At 41.5% G+C, this 14,573-nt stretch overlaps 1 protein-coding gene across 1 annotated transcript in view; it reads left to right on the forward strand.

Annotated features, from left to right (window-relative positions):
* Nucleotides 1–11,559, forward strand: part of LOC140339465 (EF-hand calcium-binding domain-containing protein 6-like) — a 13,907-nt gene extending 2,348 nt beyond the window's left edge. The window contains exons 2-13 of the mRNA XM_072424193.1: nt 12–94; nt 1,540–1,640; nt 2,262–2,339; nt 2,781–2,954; nt 4,628–4,747; nt 5,488–5,630; nt 6,827–6,972; nt 7,775–7,971; nt 9,370–9,477; nt 9,689–9,754; nt 10,773–10,883; nt 11,455–11,559. Coding sequence (XP_072280294.1) covers nt 12–94; nt 1,540–1,640; nt 2,262–2,339; nt 2,781–2,954; nt 4,628–4,747; nt 5,488–5,630; nt 6,827–6,972; nt 7,775–7,971; nt 9,370–9,477; nt 9,689–9,740 — 1,202 coding nt within the window. The 3' untranslated portion in view covers nt 9,741–9,754; nt 10,773–10,883; nt 11,455–11,559. The remainder of the gene's footprint in view (nt 1–11; nt 95–1,539; nt 1,641–2,261; nt 2,340–2,780; nt 2,955–4,627; nt 4,748–5,487; nt 5,631–6,826; nt 6,973–7,774; nt 7,972–9,369; nt 9,478–9,688; nt 9,755–10,772; nt 10,884–11,454) is intronic.
* The last annotated feature ends 3,014 nt before the right edge of the window (nt 11,560–14,573 follow it).

Below are 14,573 nucleotides of genomic sequence, written 5' to 3' on the forward strand. Positions count from 1 at the left end.
CCCCCCCCCAGACAGGAAATTTTGGGAGCGAAACACAAATAAGAAGGAAGAGACGACAACTTCCAAATCCCAGCTGGAAAACCAAAGTGAAGAGGTAACCGGAGGGTTCATTGCATGGGCAGATTTTCACATCCAATCTACTAAAACTATTGAATTTTGGGTGAATTTAAAGTGAATGCAGCAGCCAACAGCAAGTTTTGGGTTGTGATTGACTGAATAGATCATGCTTGTTGATAAAAATTGATCAAAAGTTTATAAAGAAGTGAATGTGAAGTTCACCTTGTTGGAGAATCTTCCAGGTCCACGTGTTTCAATAGCAATAATTGATTTTGCACCAGTGAATGTCAGATCCACTACTTTATAAATCAACCCCTTCATATCACGTGATCAAGTACATCCAATCGGAAACATGTCTCTTTTGAGACTTTTGACCAATCAGATTGGTTGTTTATAAAGTAACTTCTAAAATGTTTAAATCTCGGAATTTCTTTGAAAAAATCCATGTTGATCCTGCCATAAGGGTCAGGCACTTCCTAGGATAGTGACAACACTGCCCCTGCCTACAGTAGTACATTGTCACTCCTGGCAGTGCTGCCCACTAGTGGTGGAGGGCTTCTTACCCCCCCTTTTTTTTGTATTTACCTGTCCTGTTTGTGACCTTCTAGCGACTTCCTTCCAACAATGACCCAGCTCATCCTTGCCCCAGTGGGTACCTGACTTTTATTGCCCCAAACCCTGGGAAGGGGGGTGGGGGTGCTGGGATGGCTCATTTGCCCTCTGAGGATGAGGATGGGCTCAGTGAAAAGTGCAATTTTAGGGGTGATTGAGCTACTGAGCTCCGCTAACAAACAACCTTTTTTTTTCACCAAAGCAGCTGGGCTTTCCCTGGTAAATGTGAATAGTAGCCAAGAGCTCCCTCTAGTGGCTAATATATTTGTATGCAATATTTCAAATATATCTAACTATAAAAGTTATGAACTGAATTATTAAAATATGAAAACATTAGGAAATTTAATTATTTTTTAGTTTTAATGGAAAAATATTTTCACTCAACCCCAGTCAATAAAGAAACCAATCATAATTCACTTAAAATGTTGGAATGGGGTGGGGAAGAGTTTGAGCCCCTGTCCTGTTTTAATTCTGTTGGGGGGGGGGGTAATTTGTATAGAGGGATGGGGTGAGGGCAAATCTGGTTCTGGCAACTAGAAGGGGATTATCCCTGACTTTTGAGTGATTTCCCCTCACTTCCTGTTGTGTCTTATAAACAGAAATTGAAAGTCTTTTCAAGGAGACTTTAAAGCCTGATGGATGTTTCGTCCCCTCCCCACTTTTTTAAAAGCTAAAATAAAACCAGACTGGTAAGGCGGATCATGTGAATGTTGCCCCTTGCCCTGGTTTACCGACACCATGGGCTACTTGGAATTCTGTCTCTGCTATCAGTGGGTTTCCATTAATTCGTCCGTGTCTGGAGCAGGAAAATGTGCGCTCATAAAGCTATGAATAGAATGTGGCTGCATTGTTTCTGGGTTCTGCTTTCAGCTTGAGTTCCAGTTGCTGGAGAAGATAAATGCGGGAGGATATTATGACCTGAAAAGACTGTTCTTGTCTCATGACCCAGAAGGCCGAGGAAGAGTAACCAGGTATTTATAGTCTTGCTAACACATATACTTTTATATTCACCATCTGGAATCACAAAACCAGACAACTCAGCACATTCACTGCCCAGATCTGTCAGCTATTCTATGGATTACAGAGTCACCTGAAACAAAGAGAACGTTTGTAATAAATAGAAACAGAAAACATCTTGATTTATATTGGATTTAGGCTTATTCTAACCTCCGTGGCTCTGTACAGTGGACCTACCTTTAGATATACTTATCATATTTATAGTTAGAGGTCACACTACTACTTTTCATTTATTCTCTATGGATTAGTAGAGTCATCTTTTTTTCAGCCTTTATCCAAGGTCACACTTCCAAAACATTTACTGTATATACTTGAGTATTAACTGATTTTTTTTAATATGAAAATACTTTTAGAAAAAGAATATTGGTTTATACTTTGGTCATACCACTAGATGGTGCTGTGTAAAATGTATAAAAATCAGAAACATTATTAGAGTTTGTCACACACTCTACATGAGGACACAGCACCATCTGCTGGTGAATATCATAATCAACCTTAAAATACAAAATACCTAACTTTTAAAAAAAGACTGCTCATATATGCAATGCCAGGATATGACTTTGTCTCTCTTTAAGGGAAGCTCTACTGGTGATCCTAACTGTTTTCCTCGGCCGGTTTATTAGTAGAATCCAGTTTCAGCATCTCCTGGGCAGGTAAGCATCATATTACTGCATGTATTACCCCTCCAACCCTGGGAAAGTCTTTCATTAGCCCCACCCCCTTCTCCTTTAAGAGCCATCAGCTGATATTTTTAGTGGTTGATGGCTCTCAGTGACAACTCATTGACAGCTCAGGAGCCCAGTCAGAGTGGGTCAGCTATTGTCATGGCTAGGAGGTTGACATGAAGACAACTGGCACCAACCTGCTTAATTAGCACAGAGTAGGTTGAGGCACCTTGTAAGTTCCTGTTAGGGTTTGGAAGTTGAGCTGATAACAGGTACCACCAGGGTAAAGTCCTCATTACCCCAAATCAGGACCAGCGCTAGAATGTGAGATCGTGGCAGATTTTGTCTCATTTACTTTAATTTCTTTTCTAATTAAAGGCCACGCCCCCAAATGCAAATAATCTCCCTCCTGTGAATGTCATTCTGCAGGTTACGGCTGGATGAAAAACCTATCATCACGTTTGAGTCATTCTATGATCACTTTAAGCTGGAAGAAAATAAAAACCCTCCAGACTGGTTGGACCCCATGAAAAGGAAACAAAAGACAGCTGTAAGGACCGCCCACAAGGTTCACCTGGAGCTCAAGGACATAGCAAATAACAGGTGACAACGAGGCTCCTGTTGTATCAAATGTGAATAATGAAAAATAAATGATATTAGCGATATGAATGTAAATGATAAGAATTACCTTGTTGAACTTTATGAATTCAGAAAACCCTATTTTGTAGCTGTGATTGGCTGTAGCTGTGTACCAACCACAAAGGCAGAACCTCCCCTGCTGTTTAGTTGCCTGTTAACATGTTGAAGTCTTGTAATTAAATTACTCGCCTCCTGTGACTACAAGTTGTTTTTATTCATTTAGACACATGGGGCACTGTTTCCTCATGTAAAATGTTTAACAAGCTTTGCCCACCGGACATGAGGACACAGCGCCATCTGCTGGTGAATATCATTAAGGATAAGTTCAAGTGACAGATGTGAATGATATGTTAAATATATATTTTTCCCTTTCCTGGAAAATTTTGCAGACGTTGGATAATGATATATCATGTAAACAAATACAAATAAAAATTGGACTGTATTTGCTTGTATGGAATATCATTAGGGCACAGCAAGTGACCCAACATAACTCAAAAATACAAAATATTTAATGTCTAACAGGGATGCTGGGAAATGTGTTTTGGCATCTTTTGTTCTTCCTGTTGTGAAAGTCACATGGTCACCTATGACTGATGGTCCCATTCACTTATCAACTTGATTTGCTTTAACAATGTTGGGCTTTATTGTAAGATTAAAAGTATTTCCAGTATTTTCAATTATGCAATTTCAATAAATATAATCCCTATTGATCCTGCCATAAAATACTATCCCCCAATAGTGCTCCTGCATTATCACCCTATAATATGCTCCCCTGGTGCAGACTACAATGTCAGCACCAACACCCATTGAACAAACATAGGCCACCATATGGGTGCACCTACTTGAATAATATTGTATTCAGCATTATCCTCCACTAACTGGAAGATGATAGAAACCCGACCTTCCCTGGAGTGTCTCTCCATCTCTCTCCTATCACATCTGCTATCCATAGACTGGAGTGGATTATTAAACTCTTCTGAGAGGGACTGCTGGCATTATTTTGGCACCCGGCACACAGAGCTCATTATTTCAGCGGTGGCTCTGAGGAAAGTTGACTAGAATCTTAATTACGGCAAGATAAGAGCAAGAGATTTCTGAGGTCTGATTGCTCTTTATTGCTCTTCCCAGCTCCAAGGTTTCTATTCTTAAAGAGAGCGTGTGGCCAAATCATTGATTTCAATAACAGTCTTCCCATAACAATTTACATTCTATTAACAGAGTTCTCCCCGGCCCTTTTTAGCTGGGCGCACCACCCAGCACTTTTCGGTAACTATCCGACTGTTTTTGAAACGTAGGGACTGCCACCTACCTACAGTGTCTTCCCACCCAGGGCATTGTTTTAGCATATTTTATATGTGCGATTTACTTGTAAAATCAGCTTCTGGGTGATGCCATTTTGGATGTGATGTCAGACGCCTCGGCAAACTCACAGTGGGGGGCAGAATGGTCAAGTATCCATTTAATATTGTGTCGAATGCAAAGTAACACTAAAATAAAAGAAGTTCTCATCCTTTCCATTGCTCCTGTTATTCATTATTTCTTCTTTTCTTACCTGTTCTCATTCTATTAATCTTTCTATTATTCCTGTACCAGGATAACCCACACTTGGTCCTTTTGAATCTTAAACCTTTTTGCAGATATTTTGATTTTCTGACGTTTTTCCCGAAGGATTCTCTGACCTCATCTGAGTTCCGCAGCTCCCTGTCTAAGCTGGGTGTATCAATGACCGAGGAAGAGTTCAGGAAATTGTGGCACCGGTAAGACCCCCGCTCCTGGCTGTATGCACACACACCAAATTTTGGAACTGGTCACACTTCTTTTTCATTTTTGTTCTTCAAGGAATATAAACTTGTTCAGGTTTTTATTGGTTCCTGAGATTTCATTTTAGAGCCAACTGCACTGTTTTTGTGAAGACCACCACACCCCCGCACATTTTTTTTAATTTGAGTGAATCTTACTTATAGACTGATCATTGGAAAGTAAACCTAAATTGGCTGGCTATAGGCCAATGGGTTGTGGACCTTTAATATTCATATTCCAGCACCACGGCCATTAATATGGAGCTGGCCCTTGGCCGAGGCTTTAACATTCTCCACTCATTGGTTAGATCAGTGTTTGTCAACCAGGGTTTCTTCAGAGGTTGTTGGGGGTTTCTTGAGCAATAAACAGTTTGTACCCCTTACTTTAACTGACACCAGTGATCTTTTGGCTATCTGTAAGGGTGACAATGCCCAGCAATGCTTGAGGAATTATTCCCACTGACCCCCGAACTAATATACTGTGAGCTGTAAATATAGTAAACTGAAATTTTTTTCAAGAATTCCCCAATATTAAAAAGATTGAGACACACCGGAGTATATATGTCAGCCTGGGCCAACAGCAAGTCAGTAGTGCCAGCTTTATATAAAACCAGCCAATAGCAATGGTCCCCTATGAGTATCACTATCATATATATTATATTTTATTAGTATATTATTAGTATATTTTTCATTTCAAGATACGTCAGAGAAGACAGCGGGATTCTGGGGATTGAAGCCCTGCGGCGTCATCTAGGAGCAAAGGCTGCTCAGGCTTTACATGAAGATCGGAGCGTGCTGCTCTCCGGACTCCAAAAAGTGTCTAAAAGCAGCGGAGAGCTAAGTATGTAGGAAAACATAAAAAGATTATGTGTATGTGCAAGCTAATGTCCCCAGGTCATGGCATTCACTGTACTAGGTGCCATTCACCCGGACTTGTTCTGTAATATTGACAACGTTTCGCTACTCCAATCCAAGTGGCTTCCTCAGCTCTAGTAAGCTTTTGGGAGACTCAATAGAATTTACAACCACCAAGTATTCAGTCACCTGTGTGCATTCACCATAAAGGCTGATTTATCAAGAGTGATGAAAGGTGTAAAACATTGTGAATCCATACTATAGTAATAACCTAAACTGGTCAAGCAATTGTATGGAGTCTGTGACATGTGGAGTCGAATGGGTCAAGATGGGAATTGTCGTGAAATCACCAGTATATCATTTTTCCAGACTTTGATCCAGAAACTGCAAATTGCATATTTAACCGTTTCTAATGATGGTTAATAAAAAATGTTTTTGAGATATACAGGATTAATGTACTGAGAATTCCACGCACAGTATGAGCAGAAGCAGTGCTGGGATCTGGTATTTGCTCACCTGGTTGCCTGTAAGACTATTTATGGCCAACTAAATTACAAATACATTGCGGTCATAATAGGATGACCTAGAAAACAATGGACAGATCACAGAATTCCTAGATTGTAAGCTCTTCGGGCCAGGGTCCTCTCCTCCTGTCTCACTGTCTGTATCTGTCTGTCATTTGCAATCCCTATTTATTGTACAGCGCTGTGCAATATGTTGGCGCTATATAAATCCTGTTTAATATTAATTAAGGGGAACAGACATTGAGCTAACCAGTGCTGGCATTCCCTGCCGTTGTATAAATGGAAATGCTCAGCTCCTGTTCATATTAAAGCTTCCTGTAGTCAGTAGGTGGTTGGATGGAATTTGCATGTCTGACCTCCATATCCGGTCTAGGGAAACCTTTTGGTTTATTACCATTCAGCAGTAAATGTAAATGACCCCTATAAAAGAGGTGTGTCAGGAAACTAAGAGCATTCTATTGAGGCTAAAAAATATATTTGTGAAACACAGTTAAGAAAATATGGAACTATATACCATAGGAAGCCCAACTGATCAATATTCCAATTGATCATCCATTAGACAAAAGTCCCAAAATATTGCACTCATGTTCTATATTCTGCTCCAAGAGGGTGTAAACGAGTAACTCCAATACACTTATAATGCATTTTGTTTTGCCAGAAATGAGCACAAGAATCGGATCGCAGACAAGAAATGAAAGGAAGCTGTCTATTAGTATTGAGAAGTGGTTGAAGGAGAGATTCAGAGAGGGAGCCCGGGCCATGATGGCTGAATTATTGTTGTGTGATCCGGGGGGGACCCACAGGGTGAGTTGGTGTTGGTTCTTTTTGATCAAGTTTCCAAGTCATGTGGAAGCTTAAGGACAATGTTATAAAATATTTCAGATTGTGTTTCCTGGACAGTGTCATGAACTCCTTTTAAAATAATGATCAAGCAGGATAGGTCAGCCGTATAAAAATTGATCTTACAAGAACTCAAGGTCCTGAGTTTGATCTCGTGGTTGGCTGGTAGGAAGTCACTATTTCCTGGAGGGTTTTGAGGCTACTCCATCATACAAAGACCTTGCAGACAATTGTGCTCTTCCAGCTTTGGTGTCACAGTTTGGTGATGACCCTTTTCTGTTCCCCAAACACTGTACCCCGGGGTACAAATCCAGCTCCATAAAGACATGTCGTCACCAGATTGGTGAAGAGGAACTTGAGTGTCCTGCACAGAGCCCTGACCTCAACTCTACTGAACACCTTTGCGATGAATTGGAATGGTGAGCTGGATCTTCTCCCCCAACATCAGCACCTGACCTCAGAAATGGGGCAAATCCCCACAGACACCCTCTAAAATCTTGTGGAAGCCTTCCCAGAAGAGCAAAGAATGGTATAGCCACAGACGGGCCAGCTCTATATTAATGGCCAAGGTTTGGGAATTTGATGACCAATAAGATCCAAGTGCGATAGTCAGGTGTCCAGAACCCTTTGACCAATAGGGAATCATAAAGTTATAAAAATCTGGTAGGTGTCTCTAAAAAATTTGTGTTGCGGTCCTTTGACAGCATGGAATTGGTAATAGGGAGAAACACGACATATACACAGCAATAATGTGATTTTCCTCCAGGTCTCCAGAGATGATTTCCTTCAAGTTTTGGAGAAGTTTCAGCTCCACCTCACCAAGGACCAGCTGGGTCATTTTCTGGCTCGTTGTGGTCTAGATGAGAATTCCCCAGATGTGGAATATGTGGACTTTCTCCAACGTCTCCAGACAAGAAAGAAGAGTGGACTGGCCCATAAGATGCTGAGCAAACAAGGAAACAGGTTGGAGTAACCTTTTGGAGAAATATTTCAGTGGTTCAAAAATTGCAACATGAGAAATAGATTGATGGGTTGTATTGGTTGAAAGGAATCAGCCCCTATGGCGCTATGCATTGCAACTACGAGGCCTCACTGTTATTATTCATGACCATGTTGGGGATCCCAGCTCCTCCTAATATGATTATTAAAAAACAGCAGGAATGGTGGGAACCCACATGTTGAGCTTAACTGGTTTGGATGGTCAGGCTGAAGTATAATAGAAGAAGGAAATTCAGAGATCAGTCCACATATATGGTGTTGTAGGTTAGGCCTGGTGGGGTAGGTCAGCCCCTGGCATCTTATATGATCTTCCTGCCATAATCCCTGGAGCTGTTCCTGCACACCTGGAAGTTTTGGGTGTTCCCATCCACCGTCGTGTGTTAAGCAAACCTGGGAACTGAGAGAGAGAATTGTACCAATACCTGATAATTGACACAGCAGTGTACAGACCCAGGAACTCAGCTTATGAACGATGCACAGCACAGGGTGGTGGGTATCCATCATAATGGACCAACCTGGGAACTAAGCACAAGAATGGTGTTAGACCACTTATAATGGGCACAGCAAGTGTACTGACCTGGGAACTCAGCACAAAGATAATCGTGGACCACTCATAATGGGCACAGCTTGGGTACAGACCCAGGAACGCAGCATAAGCATGGCAGGGATTGCGCATAATGGGCACAACAGATATACAAACCTAAGAACTCAGTACAGGGTGGTGGGAACCCCTCATATTGGGCACAGGTGTATAAACCCAAGAACTCAGCACAAGGATGGTGGGGCTCCTCATAATGGGCACAGCTGGGGTACAAATTTAGGAACTCAGTACAGGGTGGTGGGAACCCCTTATATTGGGCACATCAGGTGTACTGACCTGGGAAATAAGCATGAGGATGGTGGTGGACCACTCATAATAGACACAGTAGGTATGTAGACCTTGGAACTCAGCCTACTCATGGCGGGAACCCTTAGTAATGGGCACAACAGGTGTACATACCTAGGAACTCAGTATGGGGATGGTGGGAGCCCCTCGTAATGGCCACAGCAGCTCTTCATACCCTGTGGCTCATTGCAGAAATGTCAGGAGCTCCTCATAATACACACAGCAGCTATTCTGACAGTAGAACTCAATGCACAGGTCCCATGGATCTCCAAATAACTGAGATTTTTACCTCTCCAGCTTCTACCATTGACTTGGGGTCCTCTTCAATATTTTGCTTTCTTGCAAAGGTAAAAGTTATCATTTTCCCAAGCAGTTTTTAGCCCCAAGCTTTTCACATTCAGAGAACTTTCTGTGAAATGGTAAAACATTCAGCAAATAGAATTCACACTAATGGAGCTGTTGTGTATTTTGTGCAGGGCAGCGGACCGGAGATCTCTGAACTCAGCGTCCACCACTGGCACCATTGAGGGCAAACTGCTGCGTTATTTTCATGCCGACTTCAGCGCCCTCCTTGATGAGTTCAGGTGAGAATAATAAATACAATTCAATGTCAGGTTCATGTATCAGGTGGAAGATACCAGTGTGAGCATATCAGACCCCTCCTAATATGTATATCATGTACAAGATGAATTGCTATGTGAATGTTTTCCCCATTAGATCACCTTGATACAAATCATCCAATCACATCTCATTGTTACAGGTTAAATCTCGCAATCCAATGTGTTTTATTTCCAGGAAAGCCGATACCAATAAAATAAATGTGATCAGTCAGCAAGACTTCAGATGAATCTTGGAGAGGAGGTAATGTATTGATATAAAATAAAGGGAACCTGTCATATAATGGGATGTTTAGAAACCACCTCGTATTTAAATGTGCTGGATATTTAACATGGTTTCCCCGGGCAAACGGTGATGGTGGGGGAGAATTATGGGATTGGGCAAAAGAAAGGTAGAAATAGATAGGGCTCAGAAACCCTGGCAGCCAATTACCCCAACTATCATGAAGTATATTTTACTTTTTTATATTTCAATAATTTTATTGATTTTTAAGAGAAATACAGACATTGTGGGGGTGAGGTGGGGACAACCAAAGTTAAACAAGGGGGCATACATCAATGGCTTAAAACAAATATAGCAGGAAATGTTTAATTTTTTTGTATACTTACCTGTCTCCAGGTGGGTGCTGTTCTTCTCGTGGTCACAAGGGGGCTCTCTAATGTTAAGAGAGCATTATGAATGAAGTGGGAATGGTTAGAACCACTGTCAGGGTTATTCTGCCCCCCCTGGGGTCAAACCTCTTCACTTACTGTCCCGAATAAAGAGAAACAAAGTTGATAACTGTTACACAAAAACTAGAACATTTTCTAAATTGGGATTTTGGAAGCAAACATATTCTGGCCAAGGCTCTAACCCAGTGTTTCTCAACAGAGGGGGTTCTTTGAGTAATGGGAAATGTGTGCCTCTCAGGTCAAATTAACACCAATGGTCTTTTTGGCCATCTATAGGGGTGAAATTCTTCCCCTTGGCCAGCAATGTAAGAGGCATTCCGACTAATGCATTATTATACTGTGAGCTGTGGATATAGTAGTTATAGAAGGGGTTCCCTAAAAAACTGAAAATTATTTTTAAGGGTTGCCCCATGTTATAAAGGCCGAGAAACACTGCTATAACCCTTCCTAGATTTATCCAAAATCAAAAAGACTACAGTCTAGGGTTCCACTTTAAGTTCTGCTTTTTCTTGGAGAAGCTTTACCTCTATGACAGGTTCACTTTAAGCTGCTCAGACTCAGAAAACCTCATGCTCTCTGTCTGACCCCAGGTTCTGTATAAAGTTGACGGATGAAGAATTTGCCTTCTTACTGGAGAGAATTCCAGAGGATCATCACGGAGCCATCAGATACCTGGACTTCATGGCCAAGTTTGATAGCCGGTAAGAAATGAAATTGCAAACCATTTCTGAGAGATTAGAGATCGCTGTCGTTTGATTGGCAGATGAAGAAAGTTTTATCTGCAGGATTTATATTTATGGAGATTGATACAAAGTAACCATTGTGACTGTCACGTGTTGTGTGCAGAAAGTGGGGAGACACTGCCATCTGCTGGTCAGGGTTAAGAACTGCAGTTTATATATATATATATATATATATAATAAAGTACTGTATGTAAAATTGTTTATGATACACAATGCCCAGATAAAAAAGTTGCATGGACGTTAGAATACATCAGTGCCATCTGTTATACATATTTGTTACAATTGTGTAGAACATTACCCTTGCAACAGTGATTTTTGGAATCCATTTACCACCAATGACACTCTTTGCATGGAGTATGTAGATCCATGTGGAATTCCTATGGACTGGTTGGGGTGGTATATTATAATAGAAACTCCTTCTGATTGGCTGAATTGTGCAATGGGGTCAGTGGAGGATTTTTGGAAATAAGTGAATTCTGTCTAATCGGTAGTTCACATTTATGGATTATATTCTTATCTCTCTGTACAGGGATGAGAAGATGAGTCTGTGGGGCGGAAATAAAACCATTCTCACCGACTGCAGCCAGAAATGGAAATCAATGAATTAACTCCGTGATAATGGAAAGAATGAAAACCCCGCGGCGAGGAGCGTGGAGCAGGTGAAAGATAAAAAACAATTCCTTAATATGTGTGATATATTAGGGGCTCAGAGCCAATGGGAAGGTGCAATTGCCCTCTTCTTAATATAGTGAATTCAATAAAGCAGCGAGAGCTGCAGCTGCTGTGGTCTGTTAACAAATCTAATGTCATAAGGTGCACTTAGGGTGCAGTACTTACACAAAATTTAATACCTACCCATCAGAAATTCCTGGGCCCCATATTAAGTATACGTTCTGCATTGCTTTTTTGACTAGGGCCAAGTACAGAAGTACCCTTTGCCCCCACCCACCCTGACATTAGCCCTGCCTGCCCTTCATCATATAGTGCATTCTATGCTGCAGTTTTTTAAAATTCCTTCATGTGAATCAAGTTTGATTAACGTTACAGCGCCCCCCTCTGGTTGGTTTCTTGGGTCACCCGTGCCTATTTGATGTCACTATAAAGGGGAGGAATTATTGCTCTATGACCTGCGGTGACCTTTAAGTGGGATTCTTAATGAAGGGGAAGCGGGGACCAATCAGAATTCTCTATAGGCGGAACCTAATTCACCTTTACAATGGGTGTATAATATTCGCCAGACACAGTGAATAATAAACCAATCCAATTAGGATTTTTAATTCACTCATCTCTATCACGCTTGGCAATATTCATCATTCTATGAACAGGAAATGTTTTAGATTGAAGAGTTGTCAGCGGTAAACTTTTTATTATTAATATTTTTAGCTTACTGGAATCATCCGAAATCTCGTTAAGAATAATTATGAATCTCTGGAAAGGAATTTCAATGAGATGGATCCCATGAATACCAGGAGGATGACAGCAGAGAGCTTGTACCAGCTACTGAAAAGGTGAATTTGGCATCTGATAAGTTTCGGGGTCGTTGGGGGAAATTCTCATCGTGATACATTGTTGTATGATGGTATTTCCTAAAGCGAAAAGATTTACACATCTGTGGATCTAAATAGGGCCCCTCGATGTTCTTGATTGTGATTATATTAGTTGGACACTAGAGGGCAGCAGAGTGGCTCCAATGTCTGTTTCCTGTCTATAGGAGAACTCCATGACACTAATGCTGCTTAAAGTGAAAACACTTGTGTCTACTTACCATTCCAGATGTAATATTCACCCAGAAATGTCCAGAGAAGAAGTCGGAAAGATCTGGAAGACGTTGATCCAGAATCAGGACCAGACGGTGGATTATTTCCAATTCGTCAGACATTTTGGATTTTCCATCAAGTCTTCGTGTTTTCCCAATGCTAAAATCTCCCCTCCGGTGAGAGGAGATGGCGATTGCCTGATTCGCTCTCTGAAGCTGAATTCTGATACCAAAATCATCGCAAATTTCCTGCAGACCAAGGTAGGGGGCGCTCAACTCTGCAATATATTACCCCGGGGATCGGAATGGGGGGTCATCATGGGAACCTAAGTGAAAAAATTACAAATTTAGCCCTTCTGGCTTTTAATTCATATTTTATTATTAATAAAGAGTATTTATATAGCGCCAACATATTATGCAGCGCTGTACATTAAATAGAGGTTGCAAATGACAGACAGTGACACAGAAGGAGGAGTGGACCCTGCCCCGAAGAGCTTACAATCTAGTAAATGGGGGAAGTATCACACAATTATATTTATTTGCCAAAAATTACTATGTGATTTTTACATTTTGTTATCCATGGCTCACGTTCCCATAAGTCCTTCTGACCCCCCCCCCCCTATAATTTCAGTGTTAATATTATTGCAACCCACACAGGGAATCAGCAGCATTAAAATGAGTTTGCCTTTTGGTGTATACATGTTAAAACTGTATGACCCTTTGTTTCACCTGGGACATGTTCCCATTAGAGCCCCAGCCATTTGCGTGGGAACACCATGTTCCGGGGCTTTGCAATAACTTGTAAGGTTGAACTGTATTTTAGAAAGCCTTTTGCAAAATGTCTCATCCTTATTAGAAAGTATTGGATGGGATGGGGGGGCTAATACATACCATTGATGTCTATGGAAAATAAAGGTCACAGGAGCCCCTCCCCTTCCTTCCCTTTCCCCAATTATCCACATATAAAGGTCATAACCCTTCCCTACTGTAGAGCACAAAAATAAAATTCTGTGCCGTGTCCATGCACCTCTCATCCAACCAACCAGCACATACCTTATCAGGTGCACCAATCAGGGCTCAGATATAATCCCAGAAATAATGTCCCTCTCCTCCCCCACACACATTTGGCCTGACTTCCAAGGAATTTCTTTGCAATATTCCTAACCCTAAATTCCACATTTGTTGAGATTCACATGACCCCGTATTTCTCCCCCCCGTACGGTGAATCTACCGTCTTATCCGTCCCTGCCCATGGATTGCCGGCGTTCCCATAACAAAGGAAGGGCCCATCCATAAATTGATAGGAAGGTTCTCGTATCTTCCGAGACAGCGTTCCAATTTCATCCACAATTAGTCTGCGGCAGAGAAAGAGGACATTGGAGGACAATGGTGCCAGTGTGCCCGGGAGGACATTGACGGGCCGGCTAATGGAGCTGGGAATAAAGGGCCCCGATCCTAATCATGGAGAGCTTTTATCTGCCACTGAGGGTTAGGGTGGGTTTTTATGAGGGGAAATCCGAGAAGGAGATGTTATAGACCCCAATGTTATATAATGAGCGACAGGACTCAATGGAGATGACTTTGGGGCCAATCATGGCTGTAAGTGGACCGGCCCAGGGCTTTGTTCTGTAAATGCGGATCACTCAGCGATAGCTTAACCCTTTCTAGGGGGGGCCCAAACTCCCTGCCGATAAACTAGCTCAAACTAAGAATCTTGTAAGACAAAACTTTTCTTAAGAAAAGAAAACTTTTTTTTCAGTAGTAATGGCTAAAGCCAGCGGTGCCCATTAACAAGCAATCCAAATATTCAAAGTTCTAAGTATACCTAAAGTTTAGACTTTTTGTTTTATTCATTAAATGGGGGGGGGGGTAAAAAAACTGCTTCGAGTTCT

This window comes from Pyxicephalus adspersus, chromosome 10, assembly GCF_032062135.1.
Source record: "Pyxicephalus adspersus chromosome 10, UCB_Pads_2.0, whole genome shotgun sequence".
NCBI classification, from domain to species: Eukaryota; Metazoa; Chordata; class Amphibia; order Anura; family Pyxicephalidae; genus Pyxicephalus; species Pyxicephalus adspersus.